At 44.9% G+C, this 20,570-nt stretch overlaps 1 protein-coding gene across 2 annotated transcripts in view; it reads right to left on the reverse strand.

The window, feature by feature from the left end:
* Positions 1 to 19,608, reverse strand: part of LOC117064053 (laminin subunit alpha-3-like) — a 98,222-nt gene extending 78,614 nt beyond the window's left edge. For both annotated transcript variants that reach the window (XM_033178114.1, XM_033178113.1), the window contains exon 1: positions 19,059 to 19,608. In XM_033178114.1, coding sequence (XP_033034005.1) covers positions 19,059 to 19,367 — 309 coding nt within the window. In that variant the 5' untranslated portion in view covers positions 19,368 to 19,608. The remainder of the gene's footprint in view (positions 1 to 19,058) is intronic.
* Between the last annotated feature and the right edge of the window lie 962 nt (positions 19,609 to 20,570).

The raw sequence follows: 20,570 nt of genomic DNA on the forward strand, positions 1-20,570 counted from the left end.
CTGTGTTTATATGTGTTTCCTCTTCTGTGAAATTTCTGCTTTTGCCCATTTTCCCATTGAACTATTTATGTTTTTCTTATTGATTTGTAGGATTGTTAGGAATTTGGTATGTGTTTCTGATTAGAGTTCTTTGTTGACTTTAAGTTCTTTGTTCAGTTATTGATTCTTGTGTAACAAACTACCCCCAAAACTTAGTGGCTTAAAACAACAACAGTTTTGGCTGGGCGCAGTGACTCACGCCTGATTCTTTCGCCTCAGCCTCCCAAAGTGCTGGGATTACAGGCGTGAGTCACTGCGCCCAGCCAAAACTGTTGTTGTTTTAAGCCACTAAGTTTTGGGGGTAGTTTGTTACACAAGAATCAATAACTGATCAAAGAACTTAAAGTCTGGCCGGGCGCGGTGGCTCAAGCCTGTAATCCCAGCACTTTGGGAGGCCGAGGCGAGCGGATCACAAGATCAGGAGATCGAGACCACGGTGAAACCCCGTCTCTACTAAAAATACAAAAAATTAGCCAGGCGCGGTGGCGGGTGCCTGTAGTCCCAGCTACTCGGGAGGCTGAGGCAGGAGAATGGCGGGAACCCGGGAGGCGGAGCTTGCAGTGAGCCGAGATTGCACCGCTGCACTCCAGCCTGGTGGACAGAGTGAGACTCCGTCTCAAAAAACAAAAACAAAAACAAAAAAAAAAAGAACTTAAAGTCAACAAAGAACTCTAATCAGAAACACATACCAAATTCCTAACAATCCTACAAATCAGTAAGAAAAACATAAATAGTTCAATGGGAAAATGGGCAAAAGCAGAAATTTCACAGAAGAGGAAACACATATAAACACAGTAAACATTTATAAATATAATAAACATTTCAAGAAATGTTCACCATCACCGTCATTAGTGACCAAGGCAGACCACAATGCAATATTATTTTATACTTAGTCAGTAGACCCAAGTTTAAAGTTTCATGATAACCAGATTTACAAAAGCCATAGTAGGAGTATAAATTGGTACAAAAACTTTGGAAACTGTTTTAGTATTACCACCTAAAGTTGAAATTCACATTTCCTATGATACGGCATTCTACTCTCAAACTCATAAACCAAAAATAAACTTGCACAAATGTGATGGTATTATATTCGACACTATTCACAGCAGCACTGTTCATAAGAGCAAATTCCTGGGAATCACCTAATTGCTCAGCCACAGGAGGGTGGATGAACAAACAGTGGTATATTCACACAATTAATAACTATATAAGCAATAATGAGGAAATGAATATATACAATGAAACAATATGGATGAAACAATATTGATGAATCTTAGCAATATAATATTAAGTGAAAAAAGCATGATATAATTTTTATAAAGTTATGAGCAAGCAAAATAAAAAGCACCTACTTTTTAGCAATACATATAGATGTAATAAAAACTATATAAAAAAAGCAAAATATTAATTAATAAAGGATTTGGGATTATTATTTCCCCAGAATGTAAGAGACAGAGGGAAAGAGGGTGGGAAAACCATACACTTATACATAAATTATTATCCAGGCTCTATGTTTGGTTTTGGCAGCAAGTTCATGAATGCTTATTACTATTTAAAATACATATGTAGGCCAGGCACAGTGGCTCATGCCTATAATCCTAGCAGTTTGGGAGGCCAAGATGGGAGGATCGCTTGAGCTCAGGAGTTCAAGACTAGCCTGAGCACATGGCGAAACCCTGTCTCTACAAAAAATACAAAAATTAGCCGGGCTGGCCGGGCGCGGTGGCTCAAGCCTGTAATCCCAGCACTTTGGGAGGCCGAGACGGGCGGATCACGAGGTCAGGAGATCAAGACCATCCTGGCTAACACGGTGAAACCCCGTCTCTACTAAAAAATACAAAAAACTAGCCGGGCGAGGTGGCGGGCGCCTGTAGTCCCAGCTACTCGGGAGGCTGAGGCAGGAGAATGGCGTAAACCCGGGAGGCGGAGCTTGCAGTGAGCTGAGATCCGGCCACTGCACTCCAGCCCGGGCGACAGAGCGAGACTCCGTCTCAAAAAAAAAAAAAAAAAAAAAAATTAGCCGGGCATGGTGGCATGTGCCTGTAGTCCCAGCTACTTGGGAAGCTGAGGTGGAAGGATTACCTGAGCCTGGGAAGTGGAGGCTGCAGTGAGCCATGATTGCATCACTGCACTATAGCCTGGATGATGGAGTGAGACCCTGTCTCAAATATATGGAGGGGGGGTGTGTGTATGTATATGTGTGTGTGTATATATGTGTGTGTGTGTATATATGTGTGTGTGTGTGTGTATATATGTGTGTGTGTGTGTGTGTATATATGTGTGTGTGTATGTGTACATATATATGTGCATATATATGTGTGTGTGTGTGTGTTTATATAGTGATAATATATTCCTGAGCTGGGTCTCTTCCCATACATCTGGTAGTGGGCAGATGTATGGAATATATATTTGTGTATATAAATATCTCATAAACTGAGGGTTATGACTCATCCACAATCTAACTCTGTGCCTGATGTCCGATATTTTAAAAACACCCATAAATAAATAAAGCGGGACAAAAACTGATAGAAGTCGGAGAAGAAGGCCGGGCGCAGTGGCTCACGCCTGTAATCCCAGCACTTTGGGAGGTCGAGGCAGGCGGATCACGAGGTCAAGAGTTCGAGACCAGCCTGGTCAACATGGCAAAACCCTATCTCTACTAAAAATAAAAAAATTAGCTGGGCGTGGTGGCACGCATCTGTAATCCCAGCTACTCGGGAGGCTGAGGCAGGAGAATCTCTTGAACCCGGGAGGCGGAGGTTGCAGTGAGCCGAGATCACGCCACTGCACTCCAGCCTGGCAACAGAGCGAGACTCCATCTCAAGAAAAAAAAAAAAAAAGTCCAAGAAGAAAAGCAACAGAGAAGAGAACTCCCATGTTCAATTTTTCATCCATCCATGCAACAAACCTATGATAATCATCTACCCTGTACCAAATGCCATTCTAGACAGAGAGATGAGAACACAAAAAGATAAACAGAACAAGGGACTTACACTTGGAATTGCACCAAGGCTATTATATTATTGGCCTATTCAGATGGGAAATAGAAAATGTAACAGAAGGGGCTGTGAAGAAAGGAGATAGGACTGTTCCTATAAACAACGAAGCAGAGCTGAGCTCCAAATTCGGCAGTCTCCAGAGAATAAACCAGAAGCCCACAGAATGACCTACCGTTTTTCAGAAGGATGGAAAAAAGTAATCTCTCCTAGTTCCTAACACTTTTCATGATCCTTCTTAACTAAAAAGCCTTCCACGTGTTAATACTTTATAACTGAATTCACAATGTAAATACTATATTCTTCCAAGAAGCTAGAGGATGATTATAGCAGTGCTCCCTAACATAGTTTCTGGGAGATTTTGTTTGAACATTCATTCATTTATTCAACTTATCCAAATTACCTACCATGTGTAGAGCACTATGTCAGATACTGTGGTAAAAACAAACAAACAAACACTAAGAGTTGGATCTGTCCCTAAAGAAAGCTAGTGGGAGGAAGAGAAGTAACTCAACCATTGCACATTACCACAAGATGCTGGGGCAAGCTAGCACTGGGGTGTGGGAGCCCAGCGAAGAACACTGTGCTTTACTTTGCTTAATCACCAGAACACTGTGAAATGTATATCAAAGGTATTCAAAACTTAAAGATGAAGAAACAGCTCAGAGGTGAAGTGCTTCATCTCAAACCACACAGCTAGGTCGTGCTGGGACCAGGAACTGTGTGTGTGCCTGATAATGTTACTTATGGCCTGGAACGCTTTCCTCCTGGCCAAGCTGCCCTTGTGAGCTACGTCAAAAGGTGCTGTCTTAGATTTGGACAATGTGAAGCAGTCCTGGAATGACAATTATGTGACTTTCCATATGCCTGCCCACTACCAGATGTATGGGAAGAGACCCAGCTGGGGAGAGAAACCTGTCTGGCGGAGGTTCAGATGAACGCCCCTGTGGCAGGCACAAAAAAGCCCGGCAAGATAAGCATTTAACCAACGCTCATCCATCAACAGCCCCACTACAAATTACCACCTTCGTATTGCTACGAACCTCTGCTCCTAGCCATGACTCACTAAGGTTCTGGAGGCCACGGTGTCCCCAGTGCCCAAACCCAAGCCAGCGGGAGGCCTGATGTGTAGAACATCCTGAACTCCCTTCCTAACTTGGGATTGCTCTTTTGCAAAGACCTTGTCAGAGCATTCTCCCTTTTGAGAGTCACAAAGGCATTTAGGTGTGGTTACTGATGATTTGGGCAAGTGTTCTGTGAATCTCCTGAATGTTTCCTAAATATACTGGAGTGCGTGGTGAACACTCAGCTCTGTGACTCCCACACACAAGATTTCATGGCACCAGGGGGTAGAAGATGACATCTCTAATGTACCTAGTTCCTAGAGACAAGGATTTGAGAGACAGCTAAAACAAGGAACTCAAAGTTGGTTCCAGGTATTTAAAAATACACACACACACACCCCTTTTTAAAAATAAGCAGATAAGCAAATGTCTGCAAAACTCCAAATTCTAGGTGGGGGAGTCCTTTGAACTCATTTCAACTCATTCCTTTTAACTCATTTAACTACTCTACATTTTGGAGTAGAATAGATGGAAATTCAAATCCTGATGACTACCAGTTACAGCTATGGAATGTTAGTTGAATTATGTAGTCTCCCTTGAGCTCCATTTTCTCTTTATTATAATGGGTTAATACTGCCTATCTTACGCCGTGGTTTGAAGATTAAATGAGATGTCATCCGTGAAGTAGACACCAGGTGGTGTGATCATACCACCATTGGAAGTACTGGAGTGCTTGCTGGAAATGCAGACCCTTCTGGACTTAGAATCAGCATCTCTGGTGGGAGCTGGGCATCAGAATTTTTTAAAAGCACTCCAAAGGATTCTTCTCCCCACTGCAGTCTGGGAACCTCAGAGGCAATGACGACTGGCACATCTGGGTGCACCACCAACCATAGACAGTGCTGCAGCAGTCATAGAAGTAGTTGCATTGATGGTAGTAATGACAAAAGGAAACATCCATGTGCCAGACGTGGCCCCTTGCACTTTATATGCATTAACTCAACTTCCATGGCAAATCTACAAGGTAGACACAAGCATCAGACCCTTTTACAGAGAAGGAAACAGAGACACAAAGAAGTGGAGCAATTGGTCTAAGTGATGGAGCCAAGATAGAACCTGAGAATTAGCCCAAGAGGGGATGCTGAAGAAGGGAAGACAAGAGACAAGGAAGAGGGGGAATAACTCTACAAAAAATACAAAAATTAGCCAGGCATAACTAGCATTATGAGGTGTAGCATCTCAATCTGCTGGTGCCTCGGAGATTTAGGCACCACAGAGATTTGGGCTTGGCCAGAAAACATGTATCTCCCCTGCTGGGCACCACCAGCCTGTGAGTCAGACATAACCAGGTAAGAAAGATATTTTTAGGCCAGGCGTGGTGGCTCACACTTGTAATCTCAGCACTTTGGGAGGCCAAGGTGGGAGGATTGCTTCAGCCTAAGAGTTCAAGACCAGCCTGGGCAAGAAAGTGACACCCCCATATCCACAAAAAAGAAAAAAAATATTAGCCAGGCATGGTGGTGCACACCTGTAGTCCCAGCTACTTGGGAGGCTGAGGCTCCCTTGAGCCCAGGAGTTTGAGGCTGCAGTGAGCCATGATCACATCACTACACTCCAGCCTGGGCAACAGAGCAAGATGCTGTCTCTAAAATTTAAAAATAAGAAGAAAGATGCTTCCTTTAGGAAGGAAGATGCTTGCCGTTAGGCTTCTCCCTCCACAGACAACTGAGAACTGTGTTTTTCTATACTGATGTAATGTTTCACTATATTTACTCTTTCACTCTCCTGGGAGTTATTTCACACATTCTCCTTGCTCCTCAAACTCCCACCCCCTTCCCCTCACCTCGTGAATTTGCTTAACTTTCTCATCTTCCTAATCTACCAACCTCACAACATCTGTACCCATACACCTGCCTACCACTGATATGGAGAAGCTCTCTGTGTTCCAAAGTCCCCCTCCCCTGACACTCTCTCTCTCTCTCTCTCTCTCGCTCTCTCGCTCTCTCGCTCTCTCCTCTCTCTCCCCACTGCATCTCAGTTCTTCCCTTCTACTAGATCATTCCGATCAGGATTAAAACAAATGTGCTTGAAACAACCTCGCACTTCCCCTCACTCACTCCATTTGACCCACACTGACTCTCTCGCTGTTTCTCAGTCACTCCACGGCTGCTTCAGGGGTCTTTGCACATGCTGTTCCCTCTCCCAGGAACATGCTTCTCCCTGACTGAAGTCTCTTTTCGGCAGTCTTCCCTAGCAACTCCATCTAAAGCAGTGCTGCCCTCTACCTCCGTGTCTGTCCCCCTACCCGATTCTCTTCATCCTCAGCAGGAATTGCAAATCATTTCCTCTTTAAATTATCCTCTTTATTGGATTGTAACTGCCCTGAGGGCAGGGACTTCATCAACTTTGCTCACTACTATAAACCTAGATAGGTATCTGGCACAGGGTAGGCACTCAGTATTAGTTGATTTGATTCAGAAATTAAAATGGCAGAAACTGTAAAATTTAGTTACTCAGGAGTTTTTAACCAACCACAGGAAGGAATGCAGTAATTGCAGACTGATACCTATGTCACTAAACTCAGTTATTAGAAAGCACAGGCTAATGAAATCTAGACTCGCTTTTGCTACCCTAATGGAAATCCATGTGTTCCATTCTTCAGGGCCTCCCCAGAACCTATTCTCAGCTCCTAACTTCTGACCACTTGCCCACTCTGGCCAGAAAGCTCCACCCATGCCCAACTCAGCTCTTCTATCTCTGGGCAGAGTCTCACCAGTTTCAGTGACTTCTCAGGTACTCACCTTCCTTGCTTATCATGGCCAAATTAGAGAGGAAAGAGAAAACGAGAGCTATTCTTGTGGTCACAATATATTTCTTCATTATGATTTATTTCCATTCAAAAAGAGGTTTCCCAGGTAACAGTGCCTCATTTTCCTAATCTCTGCACCTCATCACATCTGACCCCTTTTATCAATGTCTTATTTTGACTTTCTTACCAAAATAGATTTCTCAACAATATTTAATTAGAGTTACCACTTATGACTGGGCGTGACGGCTCATGCCTATAATCCCAGCACTTTCGGAGGCAGAGGCGAGAGGATAGATTGAGCCCAGGAGTTTGAGACCAGCCTGGGCAACATGGCGAAACACCAACTCTACAAAAACTACAAAAATTAGCTGGGCATGGTGGCACGCCCCTATAGTTCCAGCTACTCAGGAGGCTGAGGTGGGAGGATTACCTCAGCCCAGAGAGTAGAGGCTGCAGTGAGCTGAGATCGTGCCACCACACTCCAGCCTAGGCGACAGAGTGAGACTGTGCCTCAAAAAACAAAAGAAAAAAGTTACCATTTATTGAACACTAACTGTGTTCCAGATGCATTATGATTGACCTCATGTAATCCTCATAATAACCATGTGGTGTCCTCATTTTACAGATGATGAAACCAAGGCTCATAAAGGTTAAATAACTAACTCACTCAAGGTCATATCTTTGGGAAGGAATACATTTAAAGCCAGCTCTATTAATTCCAAAGCCCATACTCTTAATCATGACACCGTACATCTACTTTAGGCTCCTGGTACCAACTGATTCCTTCTTGAAAGAACTCAGGAAATTATTTCTGGAAGACTTACAGCCCAATTTTTCAATGGTTTCCATGCAATCCTCTTCCTTCTACTTCTCTCTCTATTTTCCTGTTCCCTATGTGTAGTGTTGGCATGTTACTGTTATAGGAAAGGGGGCCTGTTCCAGACCCCAAGAGAGGGTTCTTGGATCTCACACAAGAAAGAATTCAGGGCAAGTCCAGTGTGCGACAGAAGCAAGTTTATTAAGAAAGTAAAGTGGTGAAAGAACAGCTACTTCATAAACAGAGTAGGGCATTCCCAAAAGTAAGAGGAGGAACACGTCTTACCTAGGTAAGGTAAGGACAAAAAAAGATTGTGGATCTTTAGGTAAGGATAAATAAAATATTTTATATAGGATAAAAAAAGATCATGGGGAGATGTGCTCTGCTACAAGAGTTTGTGATAAAGGACTAATTTTCTTAATTACTGTATTTTGCAAGAATCAATATTAGTATCTTTAAAGCAAAATTAGGAATGCCTTTGTTCTCAAGATATCGGGACATTAGGACACTCCCAAGTCTGGGTCTGTTTAGTAAACATTATCAATCTATTCCCTTAACTGTAAGCATCTCCAGGCTAGGAATACCTAGCTTTCTGGGAATGCAGGCCAGCACGTCCCAGCCTCATTTTCCTAGCTGTCACTCAAGATGGAGTTTCTCTAGTTCGAATGCTTCTGACATTACTGTCAGTGGGGTGTTTGGCAGCTTTAATGACATGTAAGTCATCTGCTCCAAAGCAAACGCAAGTTTACACGGTGGGCCAGGTCACATCTAGGCGTGCCCAATTAATACCCCAAACCCAAAGTACTTCCTCTTAGCCTAGATTTATGAAAATAGGTCTTTCCTGGTAGTTTACCCATTCAACCATCAACTACTGATCTATGAGAATCAGACACCTTCCTCAAGGAGATAGTCTGACCCCAACCTGACTCATTCCTCAAACCAGGTTTTTCCCTCTCAGTTCTATTTCAGTTATTATTTTAACCCCTTTATGAAACAATTACACTGTTTCCTGTTTTCTTTTCCCACATTCCCAATTCCCTCATCTCAACCTTTTTTAGTTTTATCACTCACTTAAATTTTTTTGAAGACCAGAAAAGGTTATCAATACATACCAAAATAAAATGAAATCTGTATAAATTCTAGAAAGACCACAGAGATCTCACTCAGGGATAACATTCAAAACATGTAACAACAACAGTCATGTGACTTTCTGAGTTCCTGGAACACAGCAAGCATGTTCCCGCCTCAGGCAATTCAGGCCTCCGGGGTCACCTTCTCCCAACCTCTTTGTGAGGCTGCCTTCCTCTCAACCCTCAGTTTCTGCACCAACATCATTTCCTTCCTTCCTTCCGTCCTTCCTTCCTTCCTTCCTTTTCTCTTTCTTTCTTTCTCTCTCTTTCTTTCTTCTCTCTTTCTCTCTCTCTCTCTCAATGTCTCTCTCTCTCTCTCTCTCTCTCTCTCTATCTCTCTCTCTCTCTGTTGCCCAGGCTGGAGTGTAATGATGCAGTCATGGTTTACTGCAGCCTCAACCTCCTGGGCTCAAGTGATCCTCCCGTCTCAGCCTCCTAAGTAGCTAGGACTACAGGTACATGCCACGATGCCCAGCTAATTTTTGTCTTTTTTTTTGTAGAGACAGGGTTTCACCATGTTACCCAGGCTGGTCTTGAACTCCTGGGCTCAAGCTATCTGCCCACCTCAGCCTCCCAAACTGTTGGGATTACAAGTGTGAGCCGCTGCACCCCGGCCATCATCTTCTCTTTAATTTTTATCACAGAATCCTGTTTATTCTCTCTAAGGCAAAATAACAACCTATGATTATTATATTTACTCAATGGCTACAGTCTCCCCATGGGACGTTAGCTCAGTGAGGACAGGGGCCTTTTCTACCTTGTAACTATACTTCCAGCCCCTTATATCACCATCCCCTATACCTGGCACATAGTAGATGCCAAAAAATATTTGCTAAATATAGAAGTGAATGGACATTACCCACAAGTGCGTGAGCATGCAAGTCCCCAGGCAGCACCATTCTTATTAGTTGATTGGAATCTACTTTAAGAATCACCTCGCCGGGCGCGGTGGCTCAAGCCTGTAATCCCAGCACTTTGGGAGGCCGAGACGGGCGGATCACGAGGTCAGGAGTTCGAGACCATCCTGGCTAACACGGTGAAACCCCGTCTCTACTAAAAAATACAAAAAAGCTAGCCAGGCGAGGTGGCTGGCGCCTGTAGTCCCAGCTACTCGGGAGGCTGAGGCAGGAGAATGGCGTAAACCCGGGAGGCGGAGCTTGCAGTGAGCTGAGATCCGGCCACTGCACTCCAGCCTGGGTGGCAGAGCAAGACTCCGTCTCAAAAAAAAAAAAAAAAAAAAAGAATCACCTCCAAAGTCAGTCTTCCAGCCTCTGTTGAGCTTCCAGCTGTTAAAGTGGCAAATTAAGACAATGAGTCCAAATGAAGCACCAACCCAGACTTTATTAACTTACTGTGACAGCGCAGGCAAGAGATACAAGAGAAGACAGGCCCAGCGCGGTGGCTCACGCCTGTAATCCCAGCACTTTGGGAGGCTGAGGCGGGCGGATCACAAGATCAGGAGATTGAGACCATCCTGGCTAACACGGTAAAACCCTGTCTCTACAAAAAATAGAAAAATTAGCTGGGCATGATGGTGGGTGCCTGTAGTCCCAGCTACTTGGGAGGCTGAGGCAGGAGAATGGTGCGAACCCAGGAGGCGGAGCTTGCAGTGAGCGGAGATTGCACCACTGCACTCCAGCCTGGGTGATAGAGTAAGACTCCATCTCAAGAAAAAAAAAAAAAAAGAGAGAGAAACAGGCTGGCTCCCCAATGTTCCATTTCCCCCCAATACCCACCCCCTCCCACAAATTCATAGATTGAAGTCCTAACCCCCATGACCTCAGAATAGGACTGTATTTGGAGACAGGGCCTTTAAAGAGATAATTAAGGTAAAATGAAGTCATTACGGTAGGCCCTAATCCAATATGCCTGCAATCCCTATAAGAAGAGAAGATGGGGACACATACGCATAGAGAGGAGACCACGTGAAGACACAGGCAGAAGGTGACCGTCTACAAGCCAAGGAGAGAGGCCTCAGAAGAAACCAGCCATACCCATGCCTTAGACTTCTAAGCCTCCAGAGCTGTGAGAAAATCAAACTGTGCCGTTCAAGCCACCCTGGCTCTAGTACTTTGCTATGGCAGCCTGAGCAAACTGACACAGGTTGAGTATCCTTTATCCGAAATACTTGAGGCCAAAAAGGTTTCAGATTTGAGATTTTTTTTATATTGGAATATTTATATTATACTTACCAGTTAAGCATTTCAAATCCAAAAATCCAAAATCCAGGAAGTTCTAATGAGTACTTCCTTTGAATGTCATGCTGGCACTCAAAAAGTTGTGGATTTGGGAACATTCGGGATTTCGGATTTTTGGATGAAGGATTCCCAAACTGTATGGTGCACTAGTAAGGAAGTCTCAGTGGAGGCACCTGGGAAGAACCTCAGCCAAGACTCCTGATAAGGGAGCCCCCAGAATAGAGGCTCCTGGGTCAGGAATGCAGATGTGCGTATGAGAGGCTCCTGGGCCAGGAAAGCCTGCATCCTTGACCAAAACTCCCTCCAGAAAATTGCAATGCATTCACTGTGCATCAAGTCAGGTGTGGGGAGGGCAGCTGTCCCCCATGAGGCCTCCCAAGTAAAGCCCTGTAATTGTAAATGTTGGGGCCTAAAAGATCACACAGAGGATTCTGATCTACAAATGAACTCCTCACCCTCCTCTTCAGAAATCATTTCAGTGGTGCAGCACGCTTAGCACAGGAAGTTCTTCTCTGTAGCAAACCCCAGTACTTAGTGCTGCAACATTACACGCTCGTTCTTATTTAATCTCCCATGAAGATGGAGAACCGCTGCTTACAAACATCTTTGTAATGATTCTAAAGGCCCCTGGCCTCCTCTTCCTCATATTTAGTCAGGCAGTTCTACTGCGGCTTATTTCAGCTACAATTTTCTTAAACTGCGGTGACAGTCACATGTGGAGTAGCCAGAGAAAGACCACACCCCAGAACCAAGGCAAGTGATCAAAGAAAACGAGGATGCTTCAGGTAACATGAAGTATAGGAAAGGCTGAAAGAGCCTCTCCTAAGCCAGCACCTGCTCAGAGAGAGAGAATAAAGATTTTATCTATCAGGGTGCAGTGGCTCACACCTGTAATGCCAGAACTTTGGGAAGCCAAGGCCAGTGTATTGCTTGAGGTCAGGAGTTCAAAACCAGCCTAGGCAACATGGTGAAACCCATCTCTACTAAAAATACAAAAATTAGCTGGGCGTGGTCACACATGCCTGTAGTCCCAGCTACTTGGGAGGCTAAGGCAGGAGAATTGCTTGAACTTGGGAGGCGGAGGTTGCAGGGAGCCAAGATCGCACCACTGCACACCAACCTGGGCCACAGAGCAAAACTCCATCTCAAAAGGAAAAAAAAAAAAAAGGATTTCATCTGCTCTTAGCATTTCTATCAGAAAATTTTATTTTAACAGCTATATTTTTATTCAAAGAAAAGTCTACTAAGTTTACCTAGAAGATAATGAAATAAAATGAAAGAAAGATAACTCAACAAGTTTATAACAAGCTTATTTAGTGATTTTCCTAATGAAGTCTCCCAGAACATTCTGCTACTTTTTCTAGTTCATCAAAAACATTTAGAATTCAGTGGCACATTAAAGATACAGTAAGTGATAAGTCATCACAATAAAATAGGAAAGCAGCCTGGAAACATGTAAGAAAATTTAAAAGTCTGAAATGTTTGCATTCTTATCAAATTACTAGGCAAACTATCTTGCATAGAATCTTTGCCACCAATGTCTTTCATGCACACAAATGTTTTGCAATATTTAGTCTCTGCAACGCCAATCACAGGACACAGGGAATAGGAGCTTTCATTTCACAATTCCATCCCTTCCCTCCCCTGAAGCAGCCCTCTGAGCCCTCACTAGTAGTGAAGGAATTATCCAACCACTGGGCTCTGTTCAAATAGTGGATCCAAGGCTCACAGGTATGCACCACCCCTAAACTTGGGCCACCCCACATGCATTAAGCAAGGATCAAGGATAAGACACACACAACGCAGCTTACTGCCATAAAGAAGTGCAAATATTTATCTTTTTTTTTTTTTTTTTTGAGACGTAGTCTCACTCTGTCACCCAAGCTGGAGTGCAGTGCTGTGATCTTGGCTCACTGCAGCCTCCACCTCCAGGTTCAAGCAATTCTCCTGCCTCAGCCTCCCAAGTAGATGGGATTACAGGCCCACACCACCATGCCTAGCTAATTTTTTTCTATTTGGCCAGGCTGGTTTTAAACTCCTGGACCTCAAGTGATCCACCCGCCTCAGCCTCCCAAAGTGCTAGGATTATAGGTGTGAGCCACCAGGCCTGGCCTTAAGGATGACTGTTAACGTGCATGATCTCTAAATATTTGTTCAGCCTAGAGCTCTTCTCATTCTTTTTAGGAGTCACATTTTGAGTCATCAGGTTGCAAAGTCTCACAAACCAAGACCCTAGAACTACACACAGAGCCTCATGCAGTGTCCCCTCTCTGCTGCTCTCCCATACAGGGATAACACACACGCACTGAATGGTCAATACAACTGCTGGTTAACTGATTAAAGCTAGTTACCGCATTAGTTTCTAAGGCTGCCACACAAGGTAGCACAAACTGGGCGGCTTAGAACAACTGAAATTTCTCTCTCACCATGCTGGAGGCTACAAGACCAAAATCAAGGTGTCAGCAAGACTGCCCTGCCTCTAAAATTTGTAGAGGAAGGATTCTTCCTTGCCTCTTCCAGCTTCTGGGAGTCCAGTCCTAGGCACTGGGCTCAGTCACTGCATCAGACAGAGCAGGACCACACCTGTCTTCCAGAAGACAGATTGTTGAAATTCACGTACTTTTAAAATCAAACAGCAATTCCAGCAGGGTGTTGCTCTGATAAGTAAATTCTATGGTGGTGGTGCCTTTTGAATATTTCTTCAAAAAGCATTGATAGAGTGTCTAAGACAAGCTTCCACAAGGAAACAGTGCAGCATACTTTGCACAGGAATTCTTCTCTATAGGGAATCTCAATACTCTGTCCAGACATGAACAGGAAGACAGGGCCCCACCCTCAGGAAGCTCACGATCCTAATAAGGAGACAGACTTGAAAATGAATGGCTCCAAGGTGATGAGTGGAATTAGCAAGGCAATGCAAACTTTACCTGGAACTCAGAGGAAGTAGTCAGCATGTCTGTGACAGCACAGTATAGCAGGTAAGAGCGTGAATTCTGCAACCAGAGTACCTGGGTTTAAATCTGGCTTTACCACATACTAGCTGTATGATCTTGGACACATCACTTAACTTCCGTGTGCTTCAGTTTCCTCATTTGTAAAAGGAGCATGCTAATTGTACCTCCTTCATACATTCATAAATTGTTGTGACAATCAAGAAGTCAATGTGTAATATGCTTTAGACCTGTGCCAAGCATCAGTAAGTGCTGTCTGTGTGTGTTAAATCAATACCCCGCATTCAGCAGAGGAGAAGAGCCCCTCGTTACTAGACCATTCCTCCTTCTTGCCGTTCTGCCCCCTGTATTTGTTATCACTCCTATACACAGTATGCACAATATATGGTGTAATTTGAAAGTAACGGAGAACTCACTTCTATTTCCCACCTCTCACAATTAAGATATGCATAATCACTTTAAACCCGTATTTCTCTCCAGTTAATATTCATGTATTAACTCCACATGTATTTTCTGAGCTTCTAGGATGGGAAAACCACTGAGGGAATACAATATGTTTTTGACGCTAAGAAACTGGCAGGACACATGGGACTCAAGAAGCTGGCTTTCCTCAGGGCAGTTTCCACCCTGTTGACATGAGGGATCTAATCAGTGCCCTACTACCTCATTCAAACAGTTCTTTACTGCAAAGCAGAAAAAGACTCCCTGCTTGTGAGCAGATGCAGCCCTGCCCGGGCAGCCCCACTCACGCACTTGACCAGGAATCCATGTATATAGCACAACCATAGGCAGTTCCACTGACTTAGACCAGTCAGGTGCCACTTAGTAAATCTTTTCCTAATTAGGCAAATGGTTCCAGAATGCTGAGGTTAACACAGGTTTCATAAATGCCTAAATTACAACCAGGAATAAATATATGATCTGGAAAAATGTATTATTGCCACTAAATTACCCTTAAAAATTAAAATCTCCCCCCAAAATGTTATTTGAGCTGATAAAAAAGTATCTTTAAACAAATAATATCTAGTTATTAAAACAGTACTAAAACAAGTTACTATTTCTGTAATATAAAAGGCTACAGAAGTCTGTGTCCCAGTGGACTGTTTAGCATGCCAAATGTGTTCAGTATATAATGCACTGTACATTTCTTTTTTCTTTTTTTTTCTTGAGACAGAGTCTCACTCTCAAGAGCTGAGGGAATCCTGCTAGCAGATCTACTCTACAAGAAATGCTAAAAGGAGTCATTCAAGATGAAATGAAAAGACACTAGACAGTAATGCAAAGCCATACTAAGAAAGAACAGCAGTATAGGTAACTACATATGTAAACATAAAGACCAGTATTATTGTATTTTGGGGTTGTTTTATTTTGTTTTTGAGATGGAGTCTTGCTTTGTTGCCCAGGCTGGAGTGCAATGGCGCGATCTCAGCTCACTGCAAACTCTGCCTCCCGGGTTCAAGCGAATCTCCTGCCTCACCTTCCCGAGTAGCTGGGATTACAGGCTCCTGCACCACACCAGGCTAATTTTTGTATTTTCAGCGGAAACGGGGTTTCACCATGCTGGCCAAGCTGGTCTTGAACTCCCAACCTCAGGCGATCTGCCTGACTCGGCCTCCCAAAGTGCTGGGATCACAGGCGTGAGCCACCATGCCTCGCCATATTTTTGGTTTTTAACTGGTTTTTGTGTATTATTTAGAAGACAAATGCATATATAATAACAATAATTATAAATTTATAATAATGAACAACAATGTATAAAGATGTAATTTGCAACAATAACATAAAGGACAGAGTTATATAGAAGCAAAATTTGGGATGCTATCGAAGTTAGGCTAGTATCAATTCAAACTGGATTGTTATATATTTAGGATATTAATTGTAATCCTCAGACTTAGTACTAAAAAAACTTAAATATATATAGAAAAGGAAATGAGGAGAGAATCAAAATGGTAAAAATCAATTAAACCGGAAGACAATAATAGAAGAATTGAGAGTAGCCAAAAAATATGTAAGGCATATAGAAAACAAGCATCAGAATGACAGAAATAAGTCTTTTCTCATGGAAAAAAAATTTCTAACATTAATATTTTCCAACAAAAGATTTACAACGAGTCTTGAATCTATTGCTTAAAACATCAAAACAGGCTGGGTACAGTGGCTCATGCCTGTAATCCTAGCATTTTGGGAGGCCAAGGCGGGTGGATCACCTGAGGTCAGGAGTTTGAGACAAGCCTGGCCAACATGGTGAAACCCCGTCTCTACTAAAAATACAAAAATTAGCCGGGCATGGTGGCAGGTGCCTGTAATCCCAGCTACTTGGGAGGCTGAGGCAGGAGAATTGCTTGAACCCAGGAGGTGGAGCTTGCAGTGAGCTGAGACCGCGCCACCGCACTACAACCTGGGAGAGACAAGAGAGACTTTACCTCAAAAAAAAAAAAAAAAAAAACCAAAATGTAATACTTTTCTACTAGGAAGTGCTGAATACAACTTGGAAGTGAACAATTACTGGCCAAGTTTCTACTTCTAAAAATGTTTAGGCTAACTGAAGGATGAGGCAGAGCTAGAGCTATAGTACCATGATTTAGTGAGCTTAGACAGCAAAAGACCTGTACAGTCACATGGAGCCCTACACTTCGAAGGGCCCCTCACTTACTTCAATGCTGTACTGTCACCATCTTGATACTTAAAATAATTTTTTAACGAGGGTTCTACATTTCCACTTTGCACTGAACTCTGTAAATTATGTGATTGGTCAATGCAGTTCTTCCATTTGAATCTACATATTTTTTGAGGTATCTTTTCAGCTATAACAACCACTAAAATCAAGTATAACATAAAATCAGACTGGGTGCAGTGGCTCATGCCTATAATCCCAGCACTTTGGGAAGCCAAGGTGGGCAGATCGCTTGAGCCCAGGGGTTCAAGCCCAGTCTGGCCAACATGGCAAAACTTTGTCTCTACAAAAGATACAAAAATTAGCCACACGTGGTGGTGTGTGCCTATAGTCCCAGTTACTTGGGAGGCTGAGGTGGGAGGATTACCTGGGCCCGGGAGGTGGAGGCTGCAGTGAGCCAAGATAGCACCACTGTACTCCACCCTGGGTGACAGACTGAGACCCTGTCTCAAAACTAAAATTAAATTAAAAACTGGGCCGGGCGCGGTGGCTCAAGCCTGTAATCCCAGCACTTTGGGAGGCCGAGATGGGCAGATCACGAGGTCAGGAGATCGAGACCATCCTGGCGAACATGGTGAAACCCCGTCTCTACTAAAAAATACGAAAAAAACTAGGCGGAGGAGGTGGCGGGCGCCTGTAGTCCCAGCTACTCGGGAGGCTGAGGCAGGAGAATGGCGTAAACCTGGGAGGCGGAGATTGCAGTGAGCTGAGATCCGGCCACTGCACTCCAGCCCCGGCGACAGAGCGAGACTCTGTCTCAAAAAAAAATAAAATAAAATAAAAATAAAAATAAAAACTGAATTGTTATAAGAGCTAAACTAAATTTCTCAAAAATAATTATACACACAATTACATTTGCATATTTGTGTGTTTATAAACACACACTCATAAAATAGAGAAAGCAAAACTATTTGGGACTGATAAAATTAAAAGTATTTTCATCATTGTTATTTTATATTTTTAGTTTCATTTCTAGCATGTTTTATAATATACATAATATAGAAATATGGTAAAAAGTATTTTCATCATTGTTATTGTATCTTTTAGATTTCTCTTTTTGCATATTTTAAAATATGTGCAACACATATCAATATGTTAATACATGCATATAGTTTATAAGTAAGCACATATGGCACTACATGTTCAAGAACTTGTCATTTATGGAAGTGCATGGTCAAAAGAGTTTCTAAAGCACTAATCTAGTCACCCAATGACAGCCTTGCTTTTTTGGAACCCAAGCTCCAAAATCACTCCCTCTTCCCACTACACTTCCTATTCCTCAACATCCTCAACAATACTTTGCAGAAGAAGAAGGCAATTTGGGCTTAGTGTCGAGGATTTGAAGTCAGGACTAGATTCAAATTCTGCTGACCCTTTGGGAGGTCAAGGCAGAAGGACAGCTTGAGGCTAAGAGTTTGAGACCAGCTTGGGCCAAATAGCCAGACTCTGTCTCTACAGAAAAATAAATAAATAAATATTTGCCAGGCCGGAGATTGCAGTGAGCCGAGATCACACCATTGCATTTCAGCCCTGGTGACAGTGGGAGACTCTGTCTCAAAAAAAAAAAAAAAAAAAAAAATGCCAGGCAATTGCACTCCTGTAGTCCCAGTTACGCCCAAGGCTGAGGCGGGAGGATCCCTTGAGCCCAGGAGTTCCAGACTGCAGGGAGCCGTGATCGCACCACTGCACTCCAGCGTGGCCACAGAGTGAGACCTGTGAGTAAGGGCCAGGCACTGCAAGATGCTGCTTAAGCTGCACCTCAATGTCGTTTGCCCCAGCTGTTCGCGGTGAGGCTCGGATCTCCGAGAGCCATTTCTATCTTTGTCCGCCTAAGGTCTCATTCGCCCCCAGTGGATGGTGGCACTTCGGGCAGTGCGGTGAAGTGAAATCTTTTCAGTAACATCAGAGTGATACCGCTGTTATAACCTAACAATTCTCTCTTAAAATACAACACAGAAGGTAACTGCTACCAGCTCCTCCGAATAAGGTACGGGAGGTGGGGCAGGAGGCGCCCCTGAACCCTCGGGGACTCAAGCCTGGCGGCACGCTCCGTGGATAACGGAGGCGGGAAGGGCCGAGGCGCCTGCATCTCTTAGAGCGCAGCCTCACACTTTCCCCTCCACCTGCCTGAACCTGACCACAGCCTCCGGTCACCTCGCGTGCTTTCCCCTCCTGGCCTTGGGCGGGTGGTGCCGAGGCGGTGCTTCCCGGGATCGCTCCTGGGTTGTGGGCCCTCGCGCGCGGGGATGGGGGCTGCCCTCCCCGGTCGCTCGGAACCACTAGCGCGCGTGGGGAAGGGGCCGGTTCCCTTCTCCGGGTGTCTGGCCGGCGCGGGAAGGAGAAGGCGCGCCCACCCCGGCTCTCTCCGAGGCGCCCTCACCTGGATGGTGTGGCCGCTGCCTGGGGCGGTGGGGCCCCCGACCAACTTGCAGTAGAGCTCGGGCCGGGGCCTCCTCTCGCCGGGTCCCCTCTCCCCGCAGGTGGCGGTGGCCCAAATCCTCGCTGCCTCGGCCAGGTTGAAGTAAGGCGGGTGAAGGCTGAGCCCGACCGCGGCCCCAGGATCCCGAGCGGTCGCCCCACAGGCTGGCAGCAGCCGCAGCACTAGCAGCAGCAGCAGCAGCGGCGGCGGCGGCGTCGGCGGCAGGACTGGCCCCGGTGCCCGACCCCGAGGCCGCGCGGCCGCCGCCATCCCGCCGCGCAGGATCCTCCCGCCTGCGCCGTCCACAGAGGGTCTCGGGGGCACCGCCGCTCTCCGCCCGCGCCTCCCCGAACTACAGCGCCGGGACTAGCGCAGCCGCGGGTATGGGCTGCGCCGGGGCGGCTCCCCTTGCTCTACGCGCTGGAAGCCCGCGGCGTGGGGATAGCCGCTCAGCTCGGGAACCTGCAGCGGCTGGAGCGGGCACCGGCCGGATCAGGAACTGACAGCGCTCAGCCGCGGGCCAGCAGACGGCGTCTCTCCCGCGCGAGGCGCGCTGCAAACTTCGCGGGCGGGGAATGGGAGAGGCGTTCCCGGGCTCCCACCCAGGCGGCCAGAGCGGGAGCCTGGGATCTTCGAACCCTCCAGGCGCCAGGACAGAAATTAATTAGATCGTTCTCCTCTCTGGATACTCACCGCTCAGGTCAAAGCCTGAAAAGCCACCTGTGACCTAGGAGTAAAGGAGGCTTGCAAATGAATTTTGTTGAGAGCAGAGGAAACTGCCACTACCTACAGAACTCACATCAAAGACATTTCGATTTCCCAGCCAAGTGCTGATCCATCAACTCCTCAACACTGTGCACCTAGGATCCCTGTGGCACTGCAGGCACAGGCTGAGCCAGGGAACTGGGAGTGGTGGAACGTACATATTTAAAAGACAGCCAATAATGCGAGTTGTAATTTGCCAACCTGGAAACGAACCTTAGAGGAAATCCTTTAGATGGCTTATCTGCTAAATTTTACAGATAAGCTAAGAGAGATTGAGTGAGGTACGCCACCTGCCGTGCTGACCGCAGAACAGAGGAGACCACCCCACCCCCGCCCCGTCTCCCCAGACTGATGTTTGGTCTTACATGGAGAACACCCTACTAAAACAGAACCCACTTAGGCCCTCTAAGTTATTAGAGGAATGCAATATTTGTACAATAAAAATTGCAAAACCTCTTTGAAAGAAATGTTAAAAGACCTAAATAAGTGGAAAAGTATCCCATGTTCATGGATTAGGAGACAATATTGTGAAGATGGCAATATTTCCTAAAGCAACCTACAGTTCAACGCAATGGATTTTGATAGGGATCAAAATCCCAACCTTTTTTTTTTTTTTTTTTTTTTTGCAGAAATTGACAAGCTGATCCTAAAATTCACGTGGAAATGCAAGAGACCTAGAAAAGCCAAAAAAGTTCTGAAAAAGAATGA

Source organism: Trachypithecus francoisi, unplaced genomic scaffold, assembly GCF_009764315.1.
Source record: "Trachypithecus francoisi isolate TF-2019V2 unplaced genomic scaffold, Tfra_2.0 Lachesis_group19, whole genome shotgun sequence".
In the NCBI taxonomy this organism is placed as follows: domain Eukaryota; kingdom Metazoa; phylum Chordata; class Mammalia; order Primates; family Cercopithecidae; genus Trachypithecus; species Trachypithecus francoisi.